The following is a 17196-nucleotide window of genomic DNA, read 5'->3' on the forward strand; positions in this document are numbered from 1 at the left end:
GGGTGGGCGGTGAGGGGGGATTCAGAGTTTACGGGGCCAGTTTCGAATTGCAGCCGTCCGTAGGTGCCCTTTGAGAGCGGTTTTGAAGGAGTCAAGGGATTCGCATGTCTTAATGACCGCTGTTGGGGAGTATTAAGCTACATATACCACAAGCTACAGCAAAATGTAGCTAAGCTACGTAGCTCAGCTACATTTTGCTGTAGCTTGTGGTATTTTAGCTACATTCATATTTGTGTACCTCGTCAAGTAGCTCAGCTACTTTTTGGGTCATTTTTTGTAGCTTAGCTACTCAAGTTACAAGCTACAATTTTGGGCAATAACATGAAATAAATATATTCATTTTGACCATTGGTTGCTGTGTTAATTCTTGTACTAGAACCCCCTTTGAAAAATCAAGGACTTTTTCTGATTGCTTTGAGGGCATGTCAGCAGTTGACAAGCCAACAGCTGCCTCTAATTGGCCTCTGATTGGCCCTGGTATCACGTTCACTGTGTTAAGTTAAGATTTATGTATAGGTGTGGCTATCAAGAGACCTTTATTTTTTATTTTTTTATAGTTAAGTTAAGTTACAGATTCAAATCACAGGCGCAGTGGTTCAAATCATGTGGCCTAATACTTTAACTAATTTAAACTCATTTTAGTTGATAAATAGATCAAATAAACAAACTGCTTCACATGAACAATGTTGGTGTAATTAGGAGTTTCAATAGGGCGCTGCGAGCTTGTATATCTGTTATTTTTGAGAACCCCTGTTCTAAATCCTATATAATTAGCTATAAAGCTCAAATCTTAAATGACCAGATGCTTTCCAGTTTCAATGGTTCAAATGCATCAATAGCAAAGCAGTGTGTGAAATTAACAGGAAATTTAAAAGAAAACAAAATCTGATAATGTTGCACATAATACTGGTACTTTTTTTTTCACTCTGTGAGACTGTAAAGACTATGCCCGTTTTAATAACATTTTCAACAATTTGTTTGTTTTATCCTTTCTTTAACGGGGAAAAATGTTTGTCTAGAACAGGGGTCTTCAGTTTTTTGACGATCAAATGTCATAATGTAACAGTTGTTTAGTTAATATGTATAGATGTAGTTATCTCATTATACAAGGGTCTCTTTTTTACAGTTAAGATGTGTTAACATTGACGATCAAATGCCATGTAACACACAGTATCCTCAACAGATCCTCTTTTATTTGTGTGACTGTAAAGACTATGCCCGTTTTAATAACATTCTCAACAATTTGTTTGTTTTATCCTTTCTTTAATGGGGGAAAATCTGTCTAGAACAGGGGTCTTCAAATGTTGACGATATCCTCAACAGATCCTCTTTTATTTGTGTAAGTCTCTGTAAGTCTTTTTTTTTTTTTTTTTTTTTTTTTTTATAAAACTCAGTTGAGAGGCATATTTCAGCTGGCATCGTGGCATGTGACTTTTTTGTAGGATATTATATTTTGTTTCATATACACCGCATGTACATTCTCAATTTAACGCTGAAAAATAAAAAGTAGCTGAGCTACTTTTTCCTATGTAGCTGTAGCTTTACAAGCTACATTTCTCCAGGGGTAGATATGTAGCTTGATCAAGCTACTGCCATGGTGAGGGTGCCGTGTCATTAGTCAGAAGGTTCATTGTTCCGAAATTACTATCCCTATCTCTAACCCTAACCTAAACCTAACCGCAAGCACGGGAGCAGTGCATGTTCGGACTAACGGGACTTCGGATTTATATTCCATATATATTCCATGGTGAGCTACTTGTAGCTTTACAAGCTACGCTTTCAAAGTAACTTCCCCAACACATGCCTCACATGAATCTGGGTTGCACATGGTTTGTTGCACTATGGTGTTATGGGTGTCGACTTCGTTAACATTAAGGAAGTATTTAGATGGGTATCTTGGTGGTGTATCGAATCTTGTGGACCAGACCCATTGTAAGATGCTGTAGGTAGTCTGTCGTCGACCCTAAGCCATTCCAGCCTGTCAAAGTGGACAGGGGTGAGGTGGGTTCGGGGGGTAGGAGCCAAGTAGGAGCCTGACCAGTTTGTTTTGGGACGTCTGGAGCCTTGTTTTAAGGGGCTTTGAGGTGCTGTGGTACCAGGAGGTGCACGCATAGTCAAAGCTCAACTAAATCAATAAAGGGTGTTTTACTTAATTTACTAGGCTAGCACTTAATTAGTAGGCCTAGTTGCCATAGTCACAGAATTACCCAACTTGTTTAAGGTTGCAAACATACTCATTAAACTACCCTGATGTCCTTAAAATAGGATGTGATCAACTAGATCAGGAGATAAACATATAATTTTACATATCGTTAGCCTCATTGCATAGTCTAATTGCCTAAGTCATATTTTAGGTAAGGTTTTCAGGAGAGAAGAAAAGGCACAATGAAGCAGCAGTGTAAGGAGAGTATAACTCTATTGACATGTCTGCCTATAGGCAGACAATTTGAGGACATGAGAGGACATGAGAGCATCAAATTAAATACAATATTTCCACCTTTAGATGGGCAATTGGCCTTTAAGGCCACCTTGAGGTTGGTGATTATCACGGGAAACTATGCAGCACTGAGCACTCACAACATGGACACTAAGCAGCTAGGTTCCCTTCTGGTCAATGGTCGTGACTCGTGTTCGTAACAAAAACCTGCTGTTCTTGGAACAAACAAAGCTATGGAAAACCTGGCTCTTCTGAGGCCTTTCCCTTTGTTATGCATTGTTGGGCACCTATAGCTGCTGTGATTTTTTCCCCAAACCGGACTCTGAAAACAAATCTCTATTTCTGACAAGGAATATTAACTGGGCACCACGCAGGTGCGCACGAGGCCTTCATTTGGAGACACCTGTAGTTCCTTCTGTCAACAGTAGAAAATAGACCCTGTCAACAATAACATACTTATTGAGGTCCAACAAGAGGCACTTTGCATAATAAAAGATACTTGGTTTACAAAGCCTTCAATGGTTTAGCTCCTAAATACATATTTGAATAACCTTTTAGTATAACCAATCAGACCTCTGATCATCAGACACTGGTCACATAACTGTATACTTGGAATTCGGTCTAAATCTGGTGAAGATGTGTTTAGCCACATTAGTCTACTACTCTACTTTCCAGCCCATAGAGCCCCATTGTGAACCCGGACATTTTGAGTACCCTAAAGTGTTATGCTAGAAACATGGGTATGGGTCCCCAGCATTTAGAAAGTGCCGGCATAATATGTGACCATACCATTAACAACCTATATAAGGCAAAACATTCAAAATTTCATTATGCTTTAAGTAGCATGTGACGTGTCAAACTAGGGGGTTTTAATGATGCTGAATCCATTCCAAGCATATAATATCTGGGTTCACATTCTAGCAAGTGGACTACTATGGTCCGTTTACTGAAACACCTTACTGTTTTCTTGGGCCTTTGACTAGTGTGTGTGTGTGTGTGTGTGTGTGTGTGTGTGTGTGTGTGTGTGTGTGTGTGTGTGTGTGTGTGTGTGTGTGTGTGTGTGTGTGTGTGTGTGTGTGTGTGTGTGTGTGTGTGTGTGTGTGTGTGTGTGTGTGTGTGTGCGCACACAGGGGTAGAGCTATTAAATGCACTTGTTTATATACTGGTGAATCAAATTTGATTTGTCATTATGTCATTAAGATTTGAGTTAGTAAAAACCTGTGCGGTGCCAGGTGACCTGGAAGTAAAGCGCAGCAGAAGGCATACCTGCCCACTGGCTCCTCTGGTACGCACGCACGCACGCACGCCTCTCTTCTTAAATATGTTAACCAGTTTGAATGTCCTGCTTTTAAGCCTCTATTAATTTCTTCTGTCTTGTATGGATCGTCACCCGCGGACAAGCTCCACTGTGCCCAAGGGGCCTCCTAGTAGTGACACAGTCTTGTTTACTACAGCTGCCAGCAGAGTCCCCTGTGGTGTAAAATAGGGTGTTTCCAGGCCAGACAAATCATGGTACTGTCTGTACATCACCTACTTTTCTGTACGGAAAGCCCTGGCCCCAAGCCCAGATAACAGAAGAGGAGGAGTGAATGTGGGACTAAAACGTCTGAACAACTAAATGTGGAAGAGTGAACAGAGGAAAAATAAGACTGCGTCCACACAGACATAGTGAGTTGTGTTTTGAGCGGTGCAGAAGCGATGAGTAGAGTCAAGTGAATATTTATTTAGGCAAAAGGTAACTTAAGATGTGTGGAGGTATTGGATGTGGTGGAGTAGCTGTGTTTTATTTAATCCACTTGTTCACAATGAGTCACTTGATCTGCTCTCTGTCTATATAGTTAGTCTACACAGATATAGTCTGTGTTTAAAACTGAATGTTTATGTTTCTGTGCTTCCGCCTCTTCTGCCCATGCAGAAATACCTTCTTCTACCATCAGAAAATAACTGACAAGGGTCCACAACAAGCTGCAAATGCAACGCAAGTCACTTAGTAATGAAAGCAGAGCTGTGTCCCGCTGCCTCGCTGGGCCATTTATCCCCCTTCAGAGGGCCTAATGGCTTTCCTCCTACCCTCAAGGATCATTCATCTTCTAAACAGCCTTGTCAGTCGCTCCGAATTGGGTTACAATGGTGAGCAGGCGGCAAGCTGCAAGCATCTCTCTAATTCATATCTCAAAGCCATGAGAGAAATCAGATGAGGGAGTTTGCATTTGCTTAATCCCAATTTATGCATTTGGAATACTCTCGTATCCAGATTGACAGTGCCGCGATTGTTTCATTATGAGTGAAACAATCGTGAGTTATCAAGTGTTTATCAGTGTGGTGGGTGGTGGGTGTTGGTCAGCATAACTGTGGATCTTATAGTGTATAATATGACACATTTGATTTAATAACTTTCAGCAATAATGCAGCATATGGGCGGCTGAATGAAATGTTGACTATTCTTATGGGATTCAGCAGTGGGTTGCAAATTCCCATGGATTCATGCATCCATGATACTATGTAGTTTAGAGGAAACAGTTATCAAAATGAGTTTAGAGCCAAGGAACAATTCCTGGAGTCACTGGCATCGCAAATCTTTCGATGCCAGTGACTAAACAAATGGGAATTTTATTAAGATACAGCACTAGTAACTTATGTGTATTTAATAAGCCCAACACTAATTTATAAAAACCAATTCATGTCGGGAGAGAAAATGTCATCTATTTTCCAATTCTATTTTGACATACTGTAAGTAACCATGGTTACCATAATGTCTAGAAACTACTACAGCAACAAGCAGCTCAACTGGTCAAAGACTTAACGCAACAGTGTTGGATGTCGAGAAAGCACTACTCCTAGTCCTATGGTCCACACATAATAAAATAAATGTTAGTTTATCATAAAAGTGTAAATTGGAAGATATATGCTATATTACACACATCTTTTGTTTTAGTTTCCATAAAATCATTTCCAACATGTTTTGTTTGTCCATCATCAAAGAAATATTCCATGTCCTCCTTCCGTCTTCCGTCCTGTTGTCTTTCCCCCACTAGAGGCCTGGACATTACTAGGGATAAAAATAGACACAGCCCCCAATGGTGCCACCCAAGACTTACTTTATTTTCAATGGGTAAAATGAAAAGCACACATTGTGCTGCCAGGGGGACTGAAGGATAAACAATAACCTTCAAGAGCCAATGATAAGTCTGTATAGTGCTGTCCGTTGAAGGAAAAGAAAACAGTAGTGGGTGTTACGGAAATAACATTTACTCTGGTTTAGACCTGTATGGCTTTCAGTTTCTTCATAAATACCAGTCTTTTGCCTTTACTTAGCTGTTATTTAGTTTCACTTAAAAGGTTTGAAATCAATTTGACCTCACCTATCTGTTTGCATGGATTGCAGCTTACCTTCACCTGGCGGACAAGACTCATAATTTAGTAGTCCCTTTTAGTTGTTAGGTCAGATAACAATTTTATCCAATCAGGAGAGAGATCATTTATCACATTCAATGTTATCGTGTTCTAGTTCCAGTTCTGTCTGCTTATCTTTTTGTTTCATCACTTCCAATTTCACTTGTTTACCCTATAAGGTCTCCCTCCTGATTGGATAAAATGTGTAACCTATCGCAACCTGAAATACTAAAGAACTGGAGAGACCCCTGTTGCTGAGCAAACATTCTATAGCAATGGTTACTATCAGAAATTGAATATAGCTTAGCTTAGCTCTCTTGTAACATTTCTTTTTTTAAACAAAACATATCACACCCCCTTTAACTTAGCAAACACAGTCTCAGGTTCTGGTATGGCCATTTATTGATTCCTAACTGACTGCCCATCTGTAACCCTCATCTCTGGGGAAAGGTTGGTTTTCAGCTGTCTTGAATGGATCCATTCGCATGCACACACACACACACACACGCACGCACGCTCGCACACACGCACGCGCGCACACAAACAGTATCACACGTGCACACAAGCAGATGCACACGTGCACACAAGCAGATGCACACACACATTTTGCTGAATTGTGAGTGCAAATCATGCTCACACAGAACATCATATGCAGGTCTAAGCACACAGTGTGCACAAACTCATATTGAAGCTAAGACAATAATATGTTTCACAAAAAGAGAAACAGGTGGAGGAGGTAAACAAACAGGTAGTTCATGGTTAGTGACTGCGAAAAACAAGAAAGTGACATTGCAAGAGACTGAAGATGGACAGAGAGCGAAGAGAGATGGTAGAATGAAGGAGGGAGAGGGAGGATGGGAGGGCGTGGGAGAGATGTTGCATGTTGAGTCAGAGCCCTCCAGCCCGCCTGATTCTCTCTGTGAAAGACAGTGCTGAAAAGACCCTCTGCCAAGGCATGCTCAATGCAATGACATTGTCGGAAAACAAGCAGGCTCTAAAAAAACCAATCACATATTCATTGCCTTTCTTTTACTCTAGTGTACTCTATGTGTAGAAATTTGAATAATAGTATTTCTGATTCTTGTGGGTTTTTGGATACTTGGCTACATACTGCATTATTAGACCTATGGAGACAATAGTGCATAATGATAACCAGCAAGTATGTAAACAACTACTGTCTGTCTGTGTTTGGATTTTTTTCTTCCCTGCCATTCATTTTCTCTTCCTCTCCCCTGCTCCATCTCTTATGATGTGGCACCCAGGGAGTGAGTTGTCTAGAAGAGTGTTCCTGTCTAACAACTGAACCGATCAGCACCAAAATGTCTTGTACACAGTGCCGTCTCTACAGGGTTGGATTGTACCCCTCCAGTGCAGATTGGCCAGTAGTACCCTACCCTACCAATATTTTAATGTTTTACAAATGTTAAATCTATTCTAAAGTTCTCCATGATTATTGTAAATATATACATGTTCAAATTAATTGAATAGTTATTGAATAGAAATACAAGGTATAATATATGCATGCATGCATGTATTTCTTTATTTGTTGTTGGTGATGCTGCATAATTGTAGCCTACTTGTAGCCTTTTTCAAGCATCACTTTGTTAATAGGCGACTATTTGTTATACATAGGGGGGGGTTTGAAAAGTTAAGTGCCCCCTTTGGAAAAAAGTATGCCCCCCTGCTGATTTGTGCCTGGAGAAGGCACTGCCTCTACACAACAATCTTTTTCACATAGGCCCATTGGGCACTAGAAAAAGTGTGCTTCTCGGAGCACAGGTCTCCGCGAGGTCAGGGTTATTGTGGCCTCCTGGTGGCGCTATAATGGCCGATGTGGAAAAAAGGGTGCTATTTCTTCTTATACCTTTTATGGCAATTGGATGTTCAAATTTATGATTTTTTGTTCCAAAAAGCCATCTGCTGGTTAATGGCAACTGTCCAATGTGAAAAGGGTGGGTATTCCTCTGCCTAGTAGGAATGTGCGTGCAAAATTTCATGTAAATTGCACGGTGCGTTCATGATTTGAGGCATTTTGTTAAAAACGGGCCAATCCTGCAAACTTTGGAAGCCAATGAGGATGGAATATATAGAGATACCAATTTGCGGGATTTTTGGACAGAATTTGAAGGAGTAGGCTACTGTACTATCAAAAAAGTTGTCTTGGGAGTGTGCATGCAACGTTTCACACAAATTGGTGCAGTTATAGGTGAAAATCGGCCTGTTATAGCGCCACCATGAGACTGATTTGAACATTTTCAAGTGGCATTTTGACCATTCTGGAGGCTTGGAGAGGCTAAAGGAAACATGGAAATATTATTCAATGAGGTTATCTTTACCTCATAATCTAAAAGTATGACTGCTCAGGGTAAACATTCTCAATACATAAAGGGCCTTTGACCACTAAACAAGCAACATAAATAAAATTAACATGCCCCTATAGGGCCTAGACAAATAAACAAAAGCATGCACATCTTCACTATAGGTAAATAAATGAAAGTGGGTAAAAATATTAGTTCACACTGTACTGACTTGTCAAAATGAATGACATAAGGGGCACGGTGGCACAGTTGGTAGTGCTGTCGCCTCACAGCTAGAAGGTCCTGGCTTCGATTCCCGCTCGGGACGCTGTGGGTGCTGGCGGCGTGTTTCCTCCTCCGCATCATCAGTGCCCATACCCGAGGCGGGGTTGGCGAAAGGGCCTTTCTGTGTGGAGTTTGCATGTTCTCCCCGTGTCCCCTAGGGTAGGTACCCTCACAAAAAACATGCAGTAATCCTGGTCTCTAAACTGCCTCCCCCTGGCCAGCCGGGGCGCCTGATGGAGGGGAAAGGAACTGGTTGGAATAACGTGTTCCTTCCACGCGCTACGTCCAACCAGGGAAACTCCCCCCTGTCAAGGAGCAACTTGGACACTCAGGCATGAAGGAAGCATGAGTTCAAGTCCGTTGCTCTCCCCATGTCCCCCATATATGGGGACTAGGTTGGCGGAGGGTGTGTAGAGCCCAGGATCACATTAAATAATTGACACAGGGGTGAAAAATCGGTTACAAAATCGTGGGATAAAAATTATAAAAAAGAATGACATGACCATTTCATATTTCTTATCATCAGCAGCTTTATTACATCACTTGTTAACAGTAATGACATGTCACAAGTACTAGATTGAACCTTGATCATACATTCAAATAAGCTGCTGTACATAAAGTTAGAGATACCCTTAAATTATATTATGGTGCAAGAGAGAGATTGGAAGAAGTAATGCCTGCGTCAGACTGAAAGCTTACTGTTACTATGGGTAGATATATACACTATACTTGCATTCCCGATCAGTGATGCTTATGCAGTATACCTAATACTGGATAATAACTAATTGTACCCATTTCAGCACTATGGTCAGATATTAAACAAACGCATTAGGCTACGTTTGTATGGTCCAAGAAGTGTTCTTCGACAAGACATTTACCCCTTATCCCTAAACCTATTTGCCATTTTTTATCATTTTAAAACGGTTCAAATAGCTGATCTACAAGCTCATGTGTCGATGTAGATTGGCTAGTTTAACTTAACCAAACACACAAAGCTCCCCCTACTGTACTGTCACTGTACTGTACTGTCACACCCGAAATCATCATATATACAGTAAATATGTGTGTGTGTATTAGGCTGCACACCAGTGACACTGAAACCAACCAAACGCTATTTTCGTGCTCGGACACAGAGACACACAAAGCTCCGTATAGGAACGGTTGCACCACTCAAAAAATGGCAAATAAGTTTCTGGATAAGGGATGGCGCGAGATAGGGCCCCTGCTTTGTGGGGTAGTTTCACTGCCGTCCTCAACAATGCCGCTGAGCAGCGAGCTCAACGTCTTTAGCTGCCATTCGTCTAGTCTTGTTCTGCAGATAGCGTGCCTCACCCTCCTTGAAGCGGTTCTCCTCTTCCTCTCCTTGAACCTGAGGAAAAACAGAAACAGGCCAGAAGGACTAATTATACGTGTCACTTACTCACACAACATGTGCAGTGTTGTGCACTATTCATGTACAAAAGGCGTGTACGCGTGTGTCGACACACACACACACACACACACACACACACACACATCGCACAGGCACAAGCATTCACGCAAATACACACACACACACACACACTCACACTCCATGATGAATACACTTGTTTGTGTGTTTCTCTCTCATGCATGCACACACACACACACACACACACACCTTGCACCTGCGCGTGCGCTTTTGCCATGCGTGTGACACGGAGTAACATGGATTTTGATGCTCTCCCTGGTACAAGTGACTAGGGTACCATTTCTAAAAAATAAGTTTTTATATTGTAAATCTTATTATAATTTTACTATCAATCAGACAAATCTGTTATCAAGGGGAAAATTATTGTAGTTTAACTTTGTTTGATATGCTTATGTGTATAATGTTGGGTCATATTCACATCATCAAGAGTTCAAGGTGTTTATTATCCTCACTATTGAGGATAAACAAAATAAAGATAATGAAACAAAATACTAATAGGCAAGATATACATCTACATTATGATCTGTAGATATGCTGTATATTGTAGATGTTCAGCATATGATACATACAGTACTGTACACTACAGTCTGGCATCGGCATGTAACAAAGTATAAATTAGGCTTCACTCTCCAGTGAGACCCCACATAGTCCCACAGGTAAATACAAATGCCACTCCATGCCATGCCAGAAGGCAGAATTCAGGAGAATAGTTCTTTTCCGAAGTCCCTGAACTTGGAACGCAGAACTTTGCGTTGAACAAATTTGTTTCAAAATCCATGTCGTTACACCACATCCAGTAGATAAAGAGTGCTGGGTTGCTCCGAAAATAGCTGATCTACAAGCTCTCAACGCGTCGCAGCACGATGAGTTGTGAGCTTGTAGATCTGCTGTTTTCGCTATTTTTGTCCGAAAGTGCCCCCTTTTGGGATTTCAGCCCCTGCCTCTATAACACTCTCTGCCCGTGCCTGTATATGGTATTACAATGTTTAGAAACAGTATCAATCAGTATAGTATCAATCAATTGGTTGCCTCCTTTTTCCACAAATATAGCCGATCTACAAGCTCACAACGCTGCGCTTTGTGACGTGTTGTGCAGCCCAAATGACTTGTCAGGATGTATTATTATTACACTGGACACCAGGTGGTTGGCACATTTCATGGCCACCTACCATTCAGACTTCACAGCTAACAGATGGGACCTGAACTTTACGGAAAAGAGGGGTGTTGCCAACCGCGCCAACACCTCGCGCAAATAAATCGTTAATATTCACTGATATGAATTTCAATTCAAAGATTTATTACTGGTATCGAAAACATTGTAAAATCCTCACACTGTGTATACAATTTCACTGTGCCAAGTCGTTTTTAAGTAGTCTTCCTTTCCTCCATTTGAAAGTTTCAACTCATTTCATTGAGTTTCTGTCTCTTCTCATAAATTAAAGAGCACAGGGGTTGTCAGTAATACTGAATGAGAAACCCTGCACATTAGGCTGCCAAATGGGGAGATCAAGGTCACAAATCTATGTGATGTACAGCCAAGTGTCAGACAGACAGACACAAAGTGGCCTCATTTTAGATAGGATGACTTCATTAGAGATTTGCATTGGGCCTTCATGGTTGCACAGTCATACATTCTGGCTTATAATAAGGGCTCTCTCCTTCAAAGTAATTTGTATCACTGCCAGGCCGAGAGCCAGGGACGGAGATTATATTTTCACCCGTGTGACATTATAGTGCATGCTTTATTGCTTTTCTAGTTCAATATTTGCTCAAGGATACTTCAAGGATGGTGGTGGAGTGAGCTGGAAAAAGGCGAGCATTCCCGTTACCGTGCACACCACTGAATGGAGGTTGAGTGACAAACACAAATGTTGCAAACTAACTTGGCCTGGAAACATACAGGGGAATTGCTCAGAAGATGCTGGCAAAATGTCAACAGGGTTGTTTTTTTTTGTGTAAGCACAGCCTGTTATTAGAGTGGGCATGGGGCAAACGAGGTGGTGCCAAATGTCATGTCTCAGCAGTAGCGCTAAGCAGAAAGTAACCATGCTCAACAAAAAGAATAGGCTAGCCATCAGTGGGACTGCTTGTGTGGGGCATCACTGGAGAGTGCCTGATTATACTTTGTTACATGCGGGCATCATACTTGGGTGTCATACTGTATGCTGAGCATCTAAAGCTCATAACGTGTTGAATTGTTACATGTTGTACTTGTAAGAGAGAAAGATAGGAATGTCTGACATTTCAGACAATACTTAAAGGTGTTTTATATCTGATACTGTAACTTCTGGTGAGACCTTATCAAAGCATTTCCATCACTGTCCCTTAAATAGAGGATGTAAGCCTCTCCAATTAATCCAAAATGCTGCAGCTCGCTTGGTCTTCAACCAGACAAAATTCTCACATGTCTCCCCCCTTCTCCGCTCCCTCCATTGGCTCTCGGTCGCTGCACAGTGCCCGCACAGAATACAAAACTCTGATGCTGGTATTCAAAGCAACCAAAGGTATGGCACCCCCATATCTTGGAAGTCTGATCGAACCCTACAAACCCTCCCGCGCACTCAGATCAGCCAACGCAGGGAAGCTGCCCCTCTAGGCTTCAGCTGAATATCAATGAGGATTATGCTTGTATCATGCATGATGCCATTAGTCATAATACTACAGTAAATTGAGATATGAGTCTATGGTCTGGGGACCCCAGCTAAATTAGTTAATATAGCGTCACAAATTCACAATACATTTTAACAATTCTTCTATTCTATATTTTGGCTATTCAAAATTAGAAGGCATACAAGCTCAGCGCATCACTTTGCTGTGAGCTTGTACATCTGCTATTTCTGAAAAGTCGTGAAAATGAATTCTTTGTCAGGTGAAACCTGACTAATGAAAGCTCATGAAATGTAGACGACATCACCACCTAGTCATACTGACGGGCCGGCCTAGCCTGATTGGCTGCCACACACGCTGCCTAAGCCAATGAGAGTGTAGTATGATTGCCTGCCTCCTAAGCTATGCCACACGCACCGCGAAAGGGCTGATTTCTTCAAGCTCTATACCACCACAGCCACCACAGCCTCGAAGCGACAACAGCTGCTAATGTTATGAGCTGGACAGCAGGAAAGCGACAACCAAACACAGTCATTGAACCACCCACAGAACGTCGGAAACGAACGCAAACAACGGCCACGAGGCACGAGGTTGTGACACACAAACATACATGTTACTAAAATAATAAGCATACTAATATGGTGGTGGGGGGGGATGGGCACAACAGAGACAAGAACACAATGGAGACAGCGCTTCTTTCACCTGACAAATATCACTACAGTATGTGATCGTTTCTTGTTTTTTAACACTTAATGTTCTCTTCTAGGGTTCCCTGGCATATTTTCAGATGGGGGTCTGTAAGAAGTTCTTGGACTTCATTAAGCGAGGTGATATTGAAGAGGCTTTGGATGTATAGTGGTTAATTGGAGTAGTCAGCTGTGGGGTGGGGGTAGGGAACTGTGACGGATATTGTGTATTTGTTTGGTTAACTGTATGTAATGCGTTTTATTTTCGTTTTATTTTTCGTTTTGTCATTATTTATTTATTTTTGTGTTCTGTATTTATTATTGTCAAAACATTTCGTGATAATATTTTATTTGTATTTGTGCTGCCATGGGGATGTGGGGGGGGGAATATATGTCAATTGTTTTGAAAATACTTCTTTGTACTGTAAAATAAATCAATAAACATGTTAAAAAAAAAAAAAAGATGGGGGTCTGTGGCTAAATACGTTATTTTGGGGGTCCTTGACATGAAGTTTGAGAAGCACTGGTATGAGATATCATTATATATTACAAACTAATGTACTCTTCATGAGATCAACTTGGAACTCAGCCAATCATGGCTGTAATTCAAATCAAATTCAAATATCAATCTAGGTCTAGGACATTTATGAGCAGCTGTATACATATCCACAATGAATGGCACAATGAGAACCTGGCTGCAACATGAGACAAATAATTACATTTATGGAAAAGGCCCAAACAGGATTCTTTTGAACATAATACATTCTGAAAGAGTTTGATTTGTAGAAAAACATGCTATTTGGAACTTTAACCCCATTAGTAACACTAAACCAGTAAGATGCCCTGAGGGCGAGAAGCGAGGTCACGCTGAAACAACAGAGCTTCTTAATGCGGAACAGATAAGAAGCAGGAGTTAAACTATTAATCTGGTGTCTGTGAGGTCGGATGTATTGTACAGCAGATCTAGGTGATGATCCAGTCTTGTCTTGCAGGGTTTGATGAGGTCAGATCAACATATGGAATGTCAGAACATAGGTAAGCTCCATATATGGAGATCTAAGGGTTTGATGATGACAGATCAACATATGGAATGAATTATATACTGGCATACGAGCGTCTTGAATGCACAGGGTTTCATGAGGGCAGATCAACATAATGGAATGTCAGAACAGGTCAGCTCCATATATGGAGATCTATAAGGGTACGTTTTATGAGGTCAGATCAACATTATGGAATGAATTGCAGCCTACATTCAGACAGACACTATAGACTAAACTGGACAGATGATGTAGAAATCAGACACTCTTTGGGGAATTTACAACATGTCTCAACGCAATGCATTTTGTGAGCTTGTAGATTGGCGCTTTTTTTTTAAAGATTTATTTATTGATAATGCAGATATCATTTACAACAATGAATTACAGAATCATGATCAACTCAAAAAGGAAAAGACAAAAAAACAGTAAAAACAAACCCCCACCCACCCCAACCCCAGAAAGGAAAACTACACAGCTCTCATTACTCTGAATTGTACACAACACCTCTTGACAGCAACAACTCGGATAAATACATGAAAATAAGATTGGCTATTTTTGGCGTATGTTCCCCCCAGAACATGGATGCTGGGGTGAAATTGTTTAAAACAATGTGGGTTTTTTTTGCTGGAAAGAAGAAATATCTGCCACCAAGGCACGAGTTAACCCGTTGCTCATTGTCGTAAATGAGGAGATATCTAAAAATAAATCGCCATGACAACCCAGCTTGTTTTCATGTCAATGGAGGCCAGCTGAATCTCTCTGCCTGCTGGAGAGGGAGAGAGGAACGGAGGGACAAAGAGAAAGAAAGTGACGGAGAGGAGGGTTGAGAAGGCAGATATAAGAAAGGAAGAAATGATAGAGTCGAAAATAATGCATAGAAGGGGAGGGATGGAAGGAGGAGTACTAGGTAGAGAGGCACAGGAATCAATGGTTAGAGAAACGAGAAGCGAAGGAACGAGGGAGGAATAATGGAAAGAAAAAAAGTAGGAGGATGAAAAGAGAGCCGGAGGAGGAGGAGGTGTATGAATATATACATGCAGAAGGAGGCAGGGGAACATGTTGTCGAGGCAGAGTGGGTGGGATGGAGGGATTGTTATAGGAGAGGAGAGGGAAGAAGGAGAGATGGAATCAGGAGAGAGAGGGACTGAGGGATGAGATGAGGAGGGAGAGGAAAGTAGACATGGGAGGAAGAGAGAGATAGAGAGAGAGAGAGAGAGAGAGAGAGAGAGAGAGAGAGAGAGAGAGAGAGAGAGAGAGAGAGAGAGAGAGAGAGAGAGAGAGAGAGCAGGAGAGAAAGGGGGTTGGGAAGCAAGTGTGTATGTGTGTGTGTGTGTGTGTGTGTGTGTGTGTGTGTGTGTGTGTGTGTGTGTGTGTGTGAGAGAGAGAGAGAGGGGGGGTGGATGGAGAGAAGTAGAAAGAGGAAAAAAAGAGAGTGATGGGATGGTATAGGCACAGTGCAGATCTGCTTGAACCGAATGCCTCCACATACTGTACATCAATTATATAATCGTTCCTCCACTCTGTACAATTCATCTGAAATTAATGCATGCACCATATACTTACAAACAAGAGCATGGCGTCCTAGACTCCTAGTTGATCTCTCATGTCATAATGAAGTCATCATATTAACAGTCTCGCACAACTATGGCGTTTGTTTTGGCGGGACAGTGGATCTGACATTTTGGAGGGGATATGTCCAGCTTTTGGTGTGTTTGTGTGTGTAACACATTGACAATGAATGGACAATTTTGAGTGTTTGTGTAAACACAAACATTGCGTGACACAAACATTGAAGACGAAGGTGAGGACGCAAATGGCCGGAATGAGATGGTGTATGATGATGATGTCCAGTGGTTCCCAAACTGTGGTGCGTGCACCCCTTGTGGTGCGCGAGCGTCTTCTAGGGGGTGCGCGACATGAAAAGGCTAATGGTGGTCCTATATGGTTTTATTATACAGTAAATTTATTAACATAGTGTATTATGCCAATATATGCAGAATATAGCCTATGCTGCATATATATGCCATATTCAGGTTCATTATGTGTATATTATATAGGAAATATATATAGCTTATGCAATTTTTATTTCCATGTGGGGGGTGCATCAGCTAGGTCAGCCCCCAACAGGGGGTGGGGGGGGGGGAGGTTTGGGAACCGCTGAACGATGATAAGAGCGCCCCTCACTTCACACAGGTGTGATTTTATATAATATAGGGCCCTATTTTCGCCAGTGCCTTTACTGCCTTATCCCTAAACTTCTTTGCCTTTTTTACTATTTTGAAAAACATTTTTGAATAGTTCAAATAGACGATCTATACACAAAGTAAGGCACTGATGAAAATACTGCCCATGCTGCATATTGCACAAAGATGTGTGCATTGAGTCAGTGCCCACAGAATCTCCAATCTCATTTATCCAAGACAACAAGCTGCTTCGCCTTTCAGCATGTTCTCGTCGACACGATCTCCTACCAGTGACAACTGCACAGTTGAGCAGATCTCAAGGAATGAGGCCTTTATATCTGTTATCCCCAAGGTAGGAAAGGATAAAATGGAATGTGGGAATTATAGACCCATAAGTGTGTTAAACACAGACTACAAGCTATACACCTCAATTTTAACAAAGAGGATGGAGGAGGCAATGACATTTCTCATAGATGAGGACCAATCAGGGTTCTTGAAATCCAGGCAAACCCAAGATAATATAAGGAGGGCTTTACATGTTATTGAGCAGATTAATAATGAAAAGTCCAGCGCTATTGTAATCAGTCTGGATGCCCGGGCTGCATTCGACTCCGTGGATTGGGGCTTCCTCTACTTAATGTACGTAATGCACAGATTTGTTTTTTGCGAGGGTTTTATACAACGCATTCAAGCACTCTATTCCTCCCCTACAGCAAGGATCAAAATAAATGGTAGTCTTTCCGATCCCATAGCTCTGGAACGTGGGTGCCTCTTCAATCTTTTCATCGAGCCCCTGGCGGCCTGGCCCAAGCAGTTAGAGA

General features: G+C 41.5%; 1 protein-coding gene across 2 annotated transcripts in view; it reads right to left on the reverse strand.

Annotated features, from left to right (window-relative positions):
* Nucleotides 1–8930: 8930 nt before the first annotated feature.
* The window catches only part of acot7 (acyl-CoA thioesterase 7), a 52727-nt gene continuing 44461 nt past the window's right edge, over nt 8931–17196 (reverse strand). For both annotated transcript variants that reach the window (XM_083768879.1, XM_083768878.1), the window contains exon 9: nt 8931–9781. In XM_083768879.1, the coding sequence (XP_083625005.1) occupies nt 9665–9781 (117 nt within the window). In that variant the 3' untranslated portion in view covers nt 8931–9664. The remainder of the gene's footprint in view (nt 9782–17196) is intronic.

The sequence above is a fragment of the Protomyctophum parallelum genome (genome assembly GCF_964188405.1).
Source record: "Protomyctophum parallelum genome assembly, chromosome: 7".
NCBI lineage: Eukaryota > Metazoa > Chordata > Actinopteri > Myctophiformes > Myctophidae > Protomyctophum > Protomyctophum parallelum.